The sequence below is a fragment of the Ovis aries genome, chromosome 6 (genome assembly GCF_016772045.2).
Source record: "Ovis aries strain OAR_USU_Benz2616 breed Rambouillet chromosome 6, ARS-UI_Ramb_v3.0, whole genome shotgun sequence".
Taxonomy (NCBI): Eukaryota; Metazoa; Chordata; class Mammalia; order Artiodactyla; family Bovidae; genus Ovis; species Ovis aries.
In genome coordinates this window covers 25,499,018-25,514,951 of record NC_056059.1, presented here as the reverse complement: position 1 = coordinate 25,514,951, position 15,934 = coordinate 25,499,018, and the positions used below count along the sequence as shown (strand labels likewise).

General features: G+C 41.0%; 3 protein-coding genes across 17 annotated transcripts in view; 1 reads left to right on the top strand and 2 right to left on the bottom strand.

The window, feature by feature from the left end:
• Nucleotides 1-15,934, top strand: part of C6H4orf17 (chromosome 6 C4orf17 homolog) — a 98,638-nt gene that overhangs the window by 10,711 nt on the left and 71,993 nt on the right. The gene's annotated exons all lie outside the window — the stretch shown is intronic.
• The window catches only part of LOC101111713 (all-trans-retinol dehydrogenase [NAD(+)] ADH7), a 63,282-nt gene that overhangs the window by 7,068 nt on the left and 40,280 nt on the right, over nt 1-15,934 (bottom strand). The window contains 9 exon segments of the mRNA XM_027970860.3: nt 1,239-1,289; nt 1,292-1,346; nt 2,441-2,461; nt 3,829-4,095; nt 12,016-12,232; nt 12,326-12,412; nt 13,025-13,122; nt 13,124-13,165; nt 14,035-14,136. Coding sequence (XP_027826661.2) covers nt 1,239-1,289; nt 1,292-1,346; nt 2,441-2,461; nt 3,829-4,095; nt 12,016-12,232; nt 12,326-12,412; nt 13,025-13,122; nt 13,124-13,165; nt 14,035-14,136 — 940 coding nt within the window.
• On the bottom strand, nt 5,926-8,267 carry LOC114115281 (myotubularin-related protein 2-like). The gene is given in 3 exon segments (XM_027970861.3): nt 5,926-7,258; nt 7,261-8,042; nt 8,114-8,267. Coding segments are annotated over 3 exon segments (1,929 nt in total). The 5' UTR covers nt 8,194-8,267; the 3' UTR covers nt 5,926-6,191.

The following is a 15,934-nucleotide window of genomic DNA, read 5'->3' as shown; positions in this document are numbered from 1 at the left end:
ATGCAAACTAGTACAGCCACTGTGGAGAACAGTGTAGAGATTCCTTAAAAACTGGAAATAGAACTGCCTTATGACCCAGCAATCCCACTGCTGGGCATACACACCGAGGAAACCAGAATTGAAAGAGACACGTGTACCCCAATGTTCATCACAGCACTGTTTATAATAGCCAGGACATGGAAGCAACCTAGATGTCCATCAGCAGATGAATGGATAAGAAAGCTGTGGTACATATACACAATGGAGTATTACTCAGCCATTAAAAAGAACACATTTGAATCCGTTCTAATGAGGTGGATGAAACTGGAGCCCATTATACAGAGTGAAGTAAGCCAGAAAGAAAAACACCAATACAGTATACTAACGCATATATATGGAATTTAGAAAGATGGTGATGATAACCTTGTATGCAAGACAGCAAACGAGACACAGATGTATAGAACAGTCTTTTGGACTCTGTGGGAGAGGGTGAAGGCAGGATGATATGGGAGAATGGCATTGAAACATGTATAATATCATATAAGAAACGAATCGCCAGTCCAGGTTCGATGCAGGATACAGGATGTTTGGGGCTGGTGCACTGGGATGACCCAGAGGGATGGTACAGGGAGGGAGGGGGGTTCAGAATGGGGAACACGTGTACACCCGTGGAGATTCATGTTGATGTATGGCAAAACCAATACAGTATTGTAAAGTAATTAGCCTCCAATTAAAATAAATAAATTTATAAAAATTAAAAATAAAAAGGTATATGATTTAAAAAAAAACCAGGACTGAGTTGACCATTGTCTGTGTCAGTCTTTCTGTGTTATTTTCAATCATCCCCATAAAATGAGACAATCCCTTTTATTTTGGCTTTAGATCCAGAACTTTCTGTCGATGCTATTTAGTGAATCAAATAAACTCTATTTTTCATACACATTCTCGTGTATGTTGAAAATAATAGGTTAAATCAGAAATTTCTGTTCCATAAAATCATCCCAACAGGGAGTGCTGGAGCCTCTCATTCAGGCCTTAGTATTACAGATGCGAATACTAAAAATATACCACCAATACTAGCACTAAATCAGAGTAGGGGGATCATCTTTTGTATCATCATGGCCACAGTCTCATTTTAGATCACTTCATATCCATTCTTGGAAGAAAGACTTTTCAGGGAGGATATGATGAGAAAACAGACTTCTCTCATTGTCAACAGGGCTAAAGCCACACTCTCAGGCTGGAGGCTCTGTTCTTACCTTCAAAAATGCATCCCTTCCACATGCATCCAGTGAAGAGCAGCGCTGGGTGTAAGTGAGCATCTTGGCTGATGGAGGGGCCCCTACCGCCACGCTGACCACTTAGTTCTTATTGCAGATGCAAAGGCATCAATCCAAGTTTAGAATGAAGGAGAATGTTTATTTCTCATCTCATGTTGTGGACTCAGAAATACCCTACGTACATTGTGGTTCTAATAGTTGATTTATTTTCCAAGTCATGAAGTAAAATTAGGCCCACATGCCTTTTGCTTTATGCTTACTTTAAAAAATTCTCAACACAATTTTAGTCACAACTTAAACTTGTTCATACATTTGACTTTTAAGGCAGAAAGTAGAAATTAATGTGGTCAGTGTTCATGGCATTTTCAGTTTACCATGGACCAAAATGCAGGGGGAAATTTCTTCCATTTTCAGAACAATATCACCACTTGAGAAGGTTTAGAAAGCCATTTGAACTAAACTAAATCAAATTACCTATACTGAATCAATTGACCCAGTTTTTTTTTATTAACCTTTAATATGAAAATTAAATCAAATGGTAAAATGTAGGAAAAAGGAATCCCTTTCTTGGTTGCATCTCTGAGACTAATCCCACATTTGCTGGTCATCTGCCCATTAACTATTTGTTAATAGTTTTTCTGAATACTTGATAGTGAGAGGGTAACAGGCAGGAAGGCCAGGGGTCTCCAAACGGACGAAATAGCCAGCAAGTGTCAGACATTTTATCTCTCTTAAGCAGCAGGAGGAAACAAACTAGCGATATTTTTTCCTTCTCTATACAAATTTAAAAGGAGGTTTTTCTTAAAATTCTGTGTTGCCATGACACCTGGTTTCACCTGAAGCTAACCAATGCCTTTTTCTTGTGGAAATGTTTATCTTAAGCTATGCTAATGTACTATGCATTTACCCCAAACTCTGTCTTCAAGTCGGTTCTGCCTTTCGGCTCAGAACCTACTTGACAAACCAGTATGTTATACTCAGATATTGTTCCTCTAATCTATGTAAATGAAACTATTTGTATGGTGATCTGCCCTTTTTCAAGATTCAAGTTAATCATTTTATGGCCCAAGGTGAACCATTTGGTGCCAAGATTATCACAAAATGCATTTTATGGGTGAAGGGCCTGGTGCCATTCTGAGTTTTAAGATATTCCTTTATTTCATTAACAGACTGCTAGTGACTATATAACATCCAGCTAAAGACTAGCAGGGGGGCACTCTTTCTGCCCCCTTCTGATGTCTATGTCAGAAGCTTTCTCCATCTCCTTTATACTTTAATAAAACTTTTATTACACAAAAGCTCTGAGTGATCAAGCCTCATCTCTGGCCCCGGATTGAATTCTTCTTCTCTGGGGTCCAAGAATCCCGGCGTCGTGATTCAACAACAACCTTTCAGTAGGTTGTAGCAATAGATGTTATTTATTAGAGACTCATGTTCATTAAAGTATCATCTGGAAATCAATAGAACCTAACAATATCCAATGTTGCATATTGACTGTGTAAACGTGGTATTGGTTGCTATGTAATAATTCTAAGTGACATCAGGGAAGGGGAATGACAACAACGGTAAAGACTACTTTTTCCTAAGGTACCAAAAATATTAGAGCGAATTTAGGCTACTGCTCAATAGGGAGCAGAATTGATTGTGTCCCATATTGTCCCATATTGCAGTTCTCCTTTCCTACCCTGGCACAGACTGGGGCTTTCTAGTCCAGGAGACCTGACCTCAGATCTAAGCAGAAGTCTGGTGCTACTGACTGCCACAAGGGAGGCATATTTTAGAGAACTGAGGGCTTCTATTTTGAGAGAATTCAGATAAGAGACGGAGAAGGCACTGGCAACCCACTCCAGTACTGTTGCCTGGAAAATCTCATGAACAGGGGAGCCTGGTGGGCTGCAGTCCATGGGGTCGCTAAGAGTCAGACATGACTGAACGACTTCACTTTCACTTTCCACTTTCATGCATTGGAGAAGGAAATGGCAACCCACTCCAGTGTTCTTGCCTGGAGAATCCCAGGGACGGGGGAGCCTGGTGGGCTGCCGACTGCGGGGTCGCATAGAGTCGGACACGACTGAAGCGACTTAGCAGCAGCGGCAGCAGCAGATACGAGGAAGCAAAGCTCAGGTATAGAGTGAGAAATTGGCTACACCATGGTTTTGACGGAAGATGGCCAGATTTGGAATAGCCCCTCCACCCATGCCTTTTGTTCCTGCTCTCTCCCCAAAGAGTCACTTTAGGCTATTTGGCTTACTAATGTTCAAGAGATGTAATCATTGTTGCAAAAAAAAAAAAAAAAAAAGCCGTATATACAAAGCAGATTAATACTTGAGCAATTTGCCCTGATGGTTGACTTCCTCGCAGTCTGGTCACATGAGAGTGGTATGATGTGAAACTTAACTTTACGTGGAAGACCTGCACGTAAGTTTTTGTATGGCTTTAAGCACAACTGCTTCACGATTACCAGGTATTTTGCCTAATAGGTAGTTCCTATTAGTAAAGCTATGGAAAATGAGTTTCCCTTTGTGCAATCGAGGTAGCTTGTGTATTGCATGGCTCCCGTTATCCTGGCTCTTACCATAGTTTCAAGATGCCTAATAACTTCAAAACGGTAGCCCATAGTGTCACCTGTCATTTCTGACAGCACCTCACTGACGGGCTTGGTGAAGTCCTTGGGGTTGATGCACTCAGCGGCTCCTACAGCCACAGCCTTTTCAAATTTGTCTTTGCTGAGGTCAGCCCCAACGATCCTGGATGCACCAGCTGACTTACAGCCCATGATGACCGAAAGGCCAACCCCTCCCAGGCCAAAGACCACACATATTGAGCCAGGGGTGACCTGTGAGGAGACAAGTCCTGTAAATGCTAGACCTAGGGTAAAAAGGTAGAACCTGCAAAGCGTCTCTAATCATAGAACATGAAATTGAGAAGATCACTTTGATGAGTTACTAGGACCGAATGACTCATTCTCATGACAGTGCCACAAAGAGAACCAGAAACAGCACAAACCCTTGCCAAATTTGTTTTAGATTTGGTTTAACCAGCATGTTCTTAGTGATCATAACTGAGTCTTTTGTAAATAAATTGAAAGTTGAGCCTCCATGTTGCAATAGATTATCGATCTTTCTTCAGGAAGAAAATGCAGTTAAATCAGTTGGGGGATTTTTACCCGTACTATGTGTTATTAGGGTTTCCCTGGTGGCTCATATGGTAAAGAATCTGCCTGTCATGCAGGAGACTCAGGGTCAATCCCTGGGTTGGGAAGATCCCTTGGAGAAGGGAATGGCTACTGATTCCAGTATTGTTGCCTGGAGAATTCCAGTGGACTATGCAACCAGCACATAGTCCCTGGGTTGCAAAAAGTCAGATGTGACTGAGCAACTAACACTTTTACTTCATGCTATATTAAAGAAGATTCTAGCCAAAATTCATCTCCTAGATGAACACTCTTAATCCTATTATACAGCAGGGAGCAAGGAAACCTGAAAACACTCCTAGAACACTCTTAATCCTATTACACAGCAGGGAGCAAGGAAACCTGAAAACAGAAAGACCTGTATCTATATATGCATGTGTTTTGAAATGTCTAAACTTATAAGCAGAGATTTCTGTGGGTACAGAGGTGCCATACCCATTCTCCATGAGCTGTAATTTCAGCTGTGGCCTCCCAAGCTCTCAGTTCAGTTCCTGAACTTGGAGCTTTGAAATCCGTGTGGCCATTCTCTCAAATATCATTAATCATCCACTCATCCGACAACACATTTTATTGATGAGTTCTTTGTGGTCAGAAACTAAATGGGGCATGTTCTGCCTTTTCTTGTAATTTCTCTGGCAGTTTTACTAGCACAGTAAAAAAGTAGAATACTAATTTAAACTATATCCAATGTCCCGTCTCTCATCTCTTTCTTGGAATAAATCTGTTTCAACAGCCATATGTATATTTTCCACAAACTCCTTACCTTTTTAGTCTTCCACATATTTGGGCATCCCTTTCCTTTATTCATTCATACTTTTCCAAGTATTATTTATTGAGTCGTTACTATGTCCAGGCTCCTTGCTAAGCAGTGCAGGGAACAGAGACTTGGTCCACACCTTCCTGAAGCTTGTGGGCTAATGAAAAGTAAAGGCATAAGAATTTGAGATTTGGGACCATACTATTAATGAACCAGTCATGTTACCTTGAATAACAGAAAGAGATTCCTGTTTAGATGTAGTGGATAGAAAGAAATAAAGAACTTCTTTGAGCAAGCAGGTGATTTTTTTTTTTTTTGAGAAACCATTTCAGCTCAATTCCGTTCAGTCGCTCAGTCGTGTTTAACTCTGCGACCCCATGAATTTCAGCATGCCAGGTTTCCCTGTCCATCACCAACTCCTGGAGTTCACTCAAACTCACGTCCATCGAGTCAGTGATGTCATCCAGCCATCTCATCCTCTGTTGTCCCCTTTTCCTCCTGCCCCCAATCCCTCCCAGCATCAGTCTTTTCCAATAAGTCAGTTCTTTGCATGAGGTGACCTAAGTACTGGAGTTTCAACTTTAGCATCATTCCTTCCAAAGAACACCCAGGACCGACCTCTTTTAGAATGGACTGTTTGGATCTCCTTGCAGCCCAAGGGACTCTCAAGAGTATTCTCCAACACCACAGTTCAAAAGCATCAATTCTTTTTTTTTTTTTTTTTTTTGGCCAGGATTCAAGCATTTTAATATTCTTTGGGTGACTTAGAAGATTAGTGTTGTAATCATGTAATTACATGTGAGGTTATTTCCCTTAAACCACCTGCACTGCTACAGTTCTGAACTCATCCTAGAGAGATCTGAAATAAATAAAGTGACTGAAGTTCTCTCACAGACGAGTTCTATGTTCAGAAGCCCTCCTCCTCATGAAGCTGCCACTGTCATCAGAGTTCACGGCGACCGCGCCCCATCAGGCGGCGCTCTCACACGACCGTCTGCACAGGCGTGACGCACTGTGCCGGGGAGCCGGCTCTCTCTGACGATGAGGTTGATCGGTTGGAAATCTCTCTCTGTAGCTCCTCTACTTTCTTCTGAAGCTCTGCCCGTTTAGCGAGAAGCTCTTTATATCTGTTGTGAATGGGCTCCTGGGGCTTCATCTGGGGGTTCCACCTTACGTAATATCCCACCCAGAGCTCTAGGTGGCGCATGCTGGCTACTGGGTAAAGGACATGATTGGAATAGCTCCCGTAGAGGGGATTAGTGAAGTCCTCCAGCTGGCTATTTATGTAAGACCACAGTGACACGGTCCTCCTGGGAAGATTCTCTTTGCCTCTCTGCTGTTCACTGTTACAGAGGAATGTTCCGAATAAACAGCTATATAGGTGGTCCAAAATGGTAATGAGAAAATATTCATTGAATTCAAATGCTGTAGGAAACTGTCTTGTCATCTGCCAGACACAGTCAATAAACTGAAGAAAGACAGGTGATCTGTCTGCATCTGCATGGTTCTTATCTCCATGGCCAACTCTAAGCTGAAATCGATGTCCAAAGCTCAGCCACTCTTTTTCCACAAGGACTTCAAACCCTCGGATGGTGCGGTAGTATCCGTCCAGCATAAGCATGGCCAGGGAGGTCAGCTGGGCCGTGCGGTCCCAGCCATCGCTGCAGTGCACCACCACAGACGTCTTTCCTGACTCCACCCTGTCAGCAATCCTGAGAGCCCCTGCAAGAATAAGCTTAATATGTTCCAGCCAGTGAGTAGATTCCAAGTTAGACAACCAGTGGGTCTCCTCAATGTTGGGGTACACAATCTCCTTAAGTTTTCGTAAAGATTCTCTCATAACATGGATATCGTGGATATCTAGAAAAACTAGTTCTGCATTTTGATAGGCATCTTCACTTTCATAACCTCCACCTTTTGCCTTATTGGCAACTGCATTAACACTTGGCCGGGCGTCGAATATAAAGATTTTATGAGATTGGGCATTGGAGTCCATAATAGCTTGAAGGTATTTTTCATCTTCTTTGCTTCACTTCCCACTCACCCCACCATGGGCTGGCTACACCGAGTGATTGTGGCTTGACTTTCAGGATGAATCCATGACAAAACTGGGATACGGCCCCGTGATCTGAAGGAAGCCACTCTCTTCAACTCTTCATCAGGGATATTTGCCGGAACAACCAAGAGGGCAGGGTAGGTATCACAGAGCTCATATCGTTCATTTATCTTTGTTATTCTCCAGCTTTCATTTGGAATTCCCTGCCTTCTATACTCCGAAAGAGAGTCATATAGCTTCCACCCATTTTCAGGGAATACTTCTTTATACTCAAAAGCAAAAAGAGACAGGTTATTAGAGACAGGAAATGCATATTTCATTAGATTTTCAAATATTGATCTTCTTGTTCGCCCCTCAGGTTTATGAGCAAATCGTAAATTCCGAATATCCTTGCACACAGTTTCCAATCCATAAGAATTTTCACCACGACTAGAAGCACCACCAATTTTTTCTACTCTGCTTATAACACCAAGAGAAGCATCTAAAACAAATGGGGGATCCCGTTCCATGCTTTTGAAATATAACCTGTAATTCGTAACAGTCAGAGTTCCTCGTACAGCACCAGTGAATGGACATATATAAGTTACATCTTTGGCCATGTCTTTAATATTTTCTCCTGGAAGCAAGGGCGGTTCTTCCATTTCTGCTAATTTGTTAGACTCCCTCAGGACCCTCAAATCAGGAGAAAAGTTCTCTGCAGAAGTTGATATGGAATCCGATGAGACAACAGAAGCTGATTTTGTATGCACTGAATTCTCTGAATGAGAAGTGGAAGCAATTATAATTTTTGAGATGTTTTATCTTCACTTCTGATGATCTTCAAATGTCAATGGCTCTTAACACATTAACTGGACAGGGAGTCCACGCTGGGCGGCCGTGCTACCGCTGGCTGAGAGCCAAGGCTTTCGCAACTCGAGCTCTTCTCCATGGCGCGGCGCGGGGGCAGCCGGAGGAAAAGCCTGCGGCGACCTCCGCGGCTGCCCGGCGGGAGGAGCGGAGGGCGGGGTGCGACGGGCTGGGTCCGCGCTCAAGCCCGCGCCCCAAAAGCATCAATTCTTTGGTGCTCAGCTTTCTTCACAGTCCAACTCTCATATCCATACATGACCACCGGAAAAACCATAGCCTTGACTACACGGACCTTTGTTGGCAAAGTAATGTCTCTGCTTTTCAATATGCTGTCTAGGTTGGTCATAACTTTCCTTCCAAGGAGTGTCTTTAAATTTCATGGCTGCAATCACCACCTGCAGTGATTTTGGAGCCCCCCAAAATAAAGTCTGACACTGTTTCCACTGTTTCCCCATCTATTTCCCATGAAGTGATGGGACCAGATGCCATGATCTTAGTTTTCTGAATGTTGAGCTTTCAGCCAACTTTTCACTCTCCTCCAGAGAAACCATTTATTTCTCCTTAATTTTTAGATTTTACTAGGATGCAAATCTAAATTGGTAGTCTTTCTGTTTCTTCCCTGGTGGCTCAGTGGTAAAGAATTTGCCTGCAATGCAGGAGACCTGGGTTCAATTTCTGGCTCAGGAAGAACCCCTGGAGAGAGGAATGGCAACCCAGGAATGGCCATCCAGTATTCTTGCTAAGAGAATCCCATGGACAGAGGAGCCTGGCAGTCTACAGTCCATGGGGTTGCAAAGAGTCAGGCACGACTGAGCAACTAACACTTTCACTTTTCTGTTTCTTCCAGTATTGTAACTTTTCCCACCAGGTGATCTTTATTTTTTATTTATTTTTTTAATTTAAATTTTTATTTTTACTTTATTTTACTTTACAATACTGTATTGGTTTTGGCAGGTGACCTTTAAACTGAGAATAATGTTAAGGAAGCAGCCACATAAGGGCTCAGTAGATGAGCATTCCAGACAATCAGAATACCTTGTGTAAATATTTTCATGCAAGACAAGGACAGCTCAGCAGGCTTATACATCTCACGAGAGGCGGGTGTGAGTGGATCATAGTGGGTTAGATGAGATTGTTCCAAGAATGGAAGCTATTGAAGGGTTTTTAGCAAAGATGTGATGCAGACCAATTTATGTTTTATAAAATTACTCTGATTTGTAAATGGAGAATTACTGGAGATGGAGAGGAGTAATGAACACCATAAAAGGAAGGCCATTGCATCCAATGAAGATATGATGATGGTAGTGAGACGAAGAAAATGGAAAGATTTGAAATATACCAGAATTGAAAGAGATACATGTACCCCAATGTTCATTGCAGCACTGTTTATAATAGCCAGGACATGGAAGCAACCTAGATGTCCATCAGCAGACGAATGGATAAGAAAGCTGTGGTACATATACACAATGGAGTATTACTCAGCCATTAAAAAGAATACATTTGAATCTGTTCTAATGAGGTGGATGAAACTGGAGCCGGTTATACAGAGCGAACTAAGCCAGAAAGAAAAACACCAATACAGTATACTAATGCATATATATGGAATTTAGAAAGATGGTAATGATAACCCTGTATGCGAGACAGCAAAAGAGACACAGAGGTAAAGAACAGACTTTTGGACTCTGTGGGAGAGGGAGAGGGTGGGATGATTTGGGAGAATGGCACTGAAACACGTATACTATCAGGTAAGAAACAAATCGCTAGTCTAGGTTCGATACAGGATACAGGATACTTGGGGCTGGTGCACTGGCATGACCCAGAGGGATGATATGGGGAGGAAGGTGGGAGAGGGGTTCAGGGTTGGGAACTCATGTACACCTGTGGTGGATTCATGTCAATGTATGGCAAAACCAATACAGTATTGTAAAGTAAAAAAATAAAATGAATAAAATAAAGTATACCTTGTAGGTAAAGTTAGCAGGACTTGCTGCTGGATTGTATATAAGGTGATGGAGAGGGAAGATCAAGGATGAAGAAAATTAGAGTGGGCATAAATATGTCTGGGTGACAGGGAAGAAGAAAATTAAGAATTCCATATGATACATACTCATTTTGAGATACCTGTGAGATTCTTAAAGGGAGATGTCAGGTATGGCATTGGATGAAAGAATTTGGGGTTCAGAGAGAGTACTGGAGATAGAAATTTCAACTCAACTAACATATGGACAATTTTTAAGACTTCAGAGTTGGATGAGACCACCACATACGGGATTGTTTGGGGAATGGTTTTAGTAGTTATGAATTGTGTGTTATTTTACCCACTTCTTCTACTTATTAAGAGTGACATAGAGAGTTAGTTTAGTCTCTCAGTTGTGTCTGACTCTTCGCAACCCCATGTACTGCAGCATGCAGGGCTTCCCTGTCCATCACCAACTCCTGGAGCCTGCTCAAACTCCTGCCCATTGAATTGGTCATGCCGCCCAACCATCTCATCCTCTGTCATCTTCTTCTCCTCCTGTCTTCAATCTTTCCCAGCTTCAGGGTCTTTTCCAGTGAGTTAGTTCTTTGCATCAAGTGGCCAAAGTACTGGAGCTTCAGCTTCAGCGTCAGTCCTTCTAATGAATATTCAGGACTAATTTCCGTTAGAATTGACTAGTTGGATCTCCTTGCAGTCCAAGAGACTCTCAAGAGTCTTCTCCAATACTACAGTTCAAAAGCATCAATTCTTCAGCACTCAGCCTTCTTTATGGTCCACATCCATACATGACTACTGGAAAAACCATAGCTTTGACTCTATAGATGGACCTTTGTAGGCAAAGTGATGTCTCTGCTTTTTAATATGCTGTCTAGATTGATCATAGCTTTTCTTTGAAGAAGCAAGTGTCTCTTAGTTTCATGGCTGTAGTCAGCAACTGCAGTGATTTTGGAGCCCAAGAAAATAAGTCTGTCACTGTTTCCATTGCTTCCCTATCTATTTGCCATGAAGTGATGGGGCCAGATGCCATGATCATTAGTTTTTTGAATGCTGAGTTTTAAGCCATCTTTTTCACTCTCCTTTTCATTTTCATCAAGAGGCTCCACAGTTCCTCTGACATAAGCTGAGTCAAAATAATCACTCTTAAATTTTCACATTTTCATACTATATGCTAGCCATTAGAGGTTGCATTTTGTCCCCCCACCTAACTACTTATTCATACATTGAAGTCTTAACTCCCAGTACCTCAGAATGTGATCTCATTTGGAGATAGGGTTTTTGTAGAAGTAATAAACTTTAAGGTAATTCAGTTCAGTTTAGTTCAGTCACTCAAATAAGGTAATTAGATGGGTTCTAATCCAGTATGATTGATGTCCTTATAAAAAGGGAAATTTTGGATAAAAAGACTGGCATAGAAGGAAGGTGATATGAAGAGACATTGGGAGAAGACAGCCAAGGAGAGAGACCTGGAACAGATCTTTCATTCACAGCTCTTAGAAGAAACCAGTCCTGCCAACATTTTGATTTGGGATTCCTAGTTTCCAGAATGTGAGACAATAAGTTTCTGTTGTTTAAGCCACCAAGTCTGTGGCAGTTTGCTACAACAGCCCTAGCAAGTTAACACACCAGCATTAATAGTTATTTTGTGAAAAAGATTAATTTTAGATGTGAATCTAAATTTTAGAAAAGAACCTGAAGGAAATACAGAGGAAACAAAATTAAATCTAGAGATTTTATTTTCACTTATTCAGAAATAAAATTTTAAATCTGAATTTTTCATTCTCTTCCAATTGATTTGGCATTGTGTAGAAACAGCCTGCATATGAGATGCTTTCAAAAGTTTTGTTTTATAAAAAAAACTTCAGTTTTCCTTAAAAAACAAAAAGCATTTAAAAAACAAAATAGGAACTAGCCCACCCTGCTTCTTACCTTGCCAATCTTAATAGCGGCCCTGTATCCAGTGGAAAATCCACATCCCGTTAAACAGACTTTCTCAGGAGGAGCTGCACCAACAGTCTTGGCGATGGAAGTTTCATCCACCGCCGTGTACTCAGTGAATGTACTGGTGCTCAAGAAGTGATAGACTGGCTTGCCTTTGCATGTACATCTGGTGCTGCCATCAGCCAGGACTCCATGACCAGTGATGCTGTTTGATACAGCAAATACTCAGGTTAATTCAATTCAAAAAATTAGCACAGGAACAATTAAATGGCATTACAGAAAAGTGACTGAAACCTACTCTGTCCTTATACAAAGGTTGCCATCTGGGTTGTGACAAGCATTGCATTCTCTACACTGAGGCAGACAGTGGGGGATGACTTTGTCATCCAGAGAGAAAACATGATATAATGTGTTGGTCATTAACATTAAATGATGAAATAGACAAATGTGAATTGAGCCCATGCCATATGCAATAAGAGTAGAGGCATGCCTTGGAGATATCACAGGTTCAGTTCTAGGTCATTGTTGTAAAGTGAGTCACACAAATTTTTTAGTTTCCCAGTGCACAAAAAAAAATCATGCTTATACTATCCTGTAGTCTATTATGTATGCCAAAGCATTGTGTAAAATAGCAGTGTATATATCTTAATTTAAAGTTTTGCTATTGGAAAACTGGCACTGATAGACTTGCTTGAGGCAGGGTTGCCTCAAACTTTCAATTTTTTTTTTTTTAAAGGCATTTCCTTAGAAGCATAATAAAGCAAAGTGCAATAAAACAAGGTATGCCTGTATTCTAAAGTTTATAACCACATCAAATTTGTTTGTTAAAGGTTGAGACTTTGCCAAATTAAATTTCACTCTATACAACCCATTTTCCTTGTGTTCTCTTATCCTCCTAAATTCATTAAGGCTCCTCTAATAATTCCTAGTTGCACTATTTCTTTTGATAGGATAGACAGCCCTGCTTATCTCAGACTTGTGGCTCAACATTTGCACACCTAGTTTCATTGTAGTGACTCCTTCTCCAATGCTGTCTACAACCCCAGGGGCTTCATATCCCACAATCACTGAAAACTTAAACACTATTGCTCCTTTTCATCACATGGGCATCTGTTTGACAGATTCCCTTTGCCAACACCTGGGTTCAAAGGAAAGAACATTCACCAACCAGCAAAGGGGTTGTTCTACAGTTGGGAAGACATTTATCTCTTTCTTGAAAAGACTATAATTATTTATGCTGGATGACTGCCCAATATAATAGTGTTGATTCTCAAATTCTGAGCTGAGGATCACCATCAAACCAAAATCTCTCTCTTTAGGGAATTTATAGTACTGCTGCCTCTGGCTGTATTTTTGAATCTCAGTCTTTTTGAAGTAAACTGATGCTCCTGTGAGGGAACTAGAATGCAGTTTGTTACCCGGCACAGAAGTAGATTTTTACCATTAGTTCCTCCTCTTGATGAAAGATAGAGGGAATGGGAATGGTGTGCAGAAGAGAAGTGAGCAAAATTGTATGTTACCACAGTGCTCAGATAACAAGAGATGGTCGAAGAAAGATGGCAGCAATGACTATTCAATAATCTGGTGATCAAAACAATGGTTAGGCTCTGTCCAAAGGAGTGGGAGGAATGTTCCAGGAAGCTGTCAATTCTAAAGGCACAAATGAGTTCCTTATTTTTTGTGAAAAGTAATCTCAATGTTATTTGATACCCAGAAGATTTAAAAAATATTCTTTAATCATAATGATTAACCATTTTTATCACTGTGTCAATAAAAATTCAACAAATGAAAGTTATACAGAGCTGATTAGTAGAACTGTTTTTTAATCAATAACTAAGTCATTAATTTTATACCCACTATGGCCTTATCAATTTAAAAATAAAACAGAATGAGAGTTAGTAACTGAAAATTGGGAATCATTTCCTTATTTAAGGATCCAACCTCACAATAATATATACTCAAAGTAGGGGTGATAAAATTTTAGGCTTATATGCACTCTCAGGCTACTTTAATATGGACTTCTTTCGCCTTTGGTGGAGCAACTTCTATCTCCTCATTGGAGAAGAGTTTCTTCTGTTCCCATAGCACAGCCACTTTACGTTTAATAACCTAAGAAATTGGTGAGAGTTATAAACAGGCTCCAAGTTTGTCTTTACAGTTACAGACTCTCCAAACGATACACATCTGGACAGAGCACTTTGTAATCCTTAGAGACCATCTTATGTGCACCTGTGATATATGAGGAGCGCAGCCCAGAGGTACTAACAACTGGACCTGTGCTCACAGAGCGTGTGGGAAGCAGGGCTGGACCAGATCCTGAGGTGCACCCTTTCCAGCCCTTTGCCTTTTCTCTGCCTGTGCTCACATAATATTTTACTAAACTAGGTTCTGTTACTACCACTTCAAAGTAACAAAATGTCACCTGTGTATCACTTATTCACAAGAGCAGATTTATAAAACAGAAAATGTTGATATATCTTCAAGAATCTAAGCCAGTATTTAATAGCTGTATAATCATGTAGCAATGGTGAGGACATTAGGAAATTAGCTTGTTTAGAGATGAAGGGAACCATGAACATCATGATGCATATAGACTGCGAATTCCTGGATGACTGTGTCTTTGCATCTCCTAATCCCTTTTTGTACCCAGCCCAGTTCTTGCATCTCATGGGTCTAGATAGGTGAGGTAAAGCTTCTCATCTCTGCTGCTGCTAAGTTGCTTCAGTCGTGTCCAACCCTGTGCGACCCCATGGACATCAGCCCACCAGGCTCCTCCCCTCACAGAAGTGGAAATTAAAGAGTGGAGCATCTCAGTGAAGAGCCTTCAGCTGTTCAACTGGTTTGGGTAGTTATTTAATTAAAGAATTTTGCTGACATTATTGAAATCAAAGAAGAGGGGAGAAAGAGATTGTTTTCTTGATTTCCCATCCTCAAATCTGTTTAGGAATCCAATTCATTTGTTCAGACACCAAATGAGTTATCAGTTATCTTTCATCTTTCTTGTCAACTAATACACCATTTCTAAGATCTGCTTCAGATGGATAGTTACTACAAGAGATTTTGAGAAATGATATGCTGGAAACAGTTGGGACGCTGAAAGCTATCAGTGATTTTAACATTCACCCTCTGCCTCTCTGAGGCAAATGTCATATTGCTTACTCTATTGTTTTATTCCTGTCCTCTTTGTTGCCGTTGTTCAGTCACTCAGTCATGTCTGACTCTTTGTGACCCCATGGACTGCAGCATACCAGGCTTCCCTGTCCTTCACCATCTCCTGGAGCTTGCTCAAACTCATGTCTCCATTGAGTCAGTGATGCCATCCAACCATCTCATCCTCTGTCGTCCCCTTCTCCATCTGCCTTCTATCTTTTCTACCGCTGTCAGCAAGTAATGTCTCTGCTTTTTAATATTCTGTCTAGGTTTGTCATAGTTTTTCTTCTAAGGAGCAAGTGTCTTTTAATTTCACGGCTCCAGTCACCGTCTGCAGTGATGACCCCATATGAAAAGGGTTACAGTGCAATGTGGCCCAATCTTGATGCTAGAAACTTCACATCACAATCCCACACTAATTCCTGCTGGACTGATAGTTGAGATTTAAAGTCAAACTATAAATATAAACTACGTGGAGCATTGAGGAGTTTTTGTGCTTGAGAATGACAGAAAAAAGTCATACTGGAAACATCTAAGAATGAACATTTTGTGTCTTGAGAAGTAGTAAATAGCAGTATGTGTCACTGAAAGTCAATTTATGGAAACATTTTGCTTACCAGAACAATTGCCCAGCTATCCTGAAATTCAGTTATTAATAATGTCAATAGAAGCCACATTTTTCCATTTTTCTTGCTGCAAAAGCTCCCATATGCTGTTTTATCCTGTTTCTACTGGCATTCTCTGAAATCCTAACCCA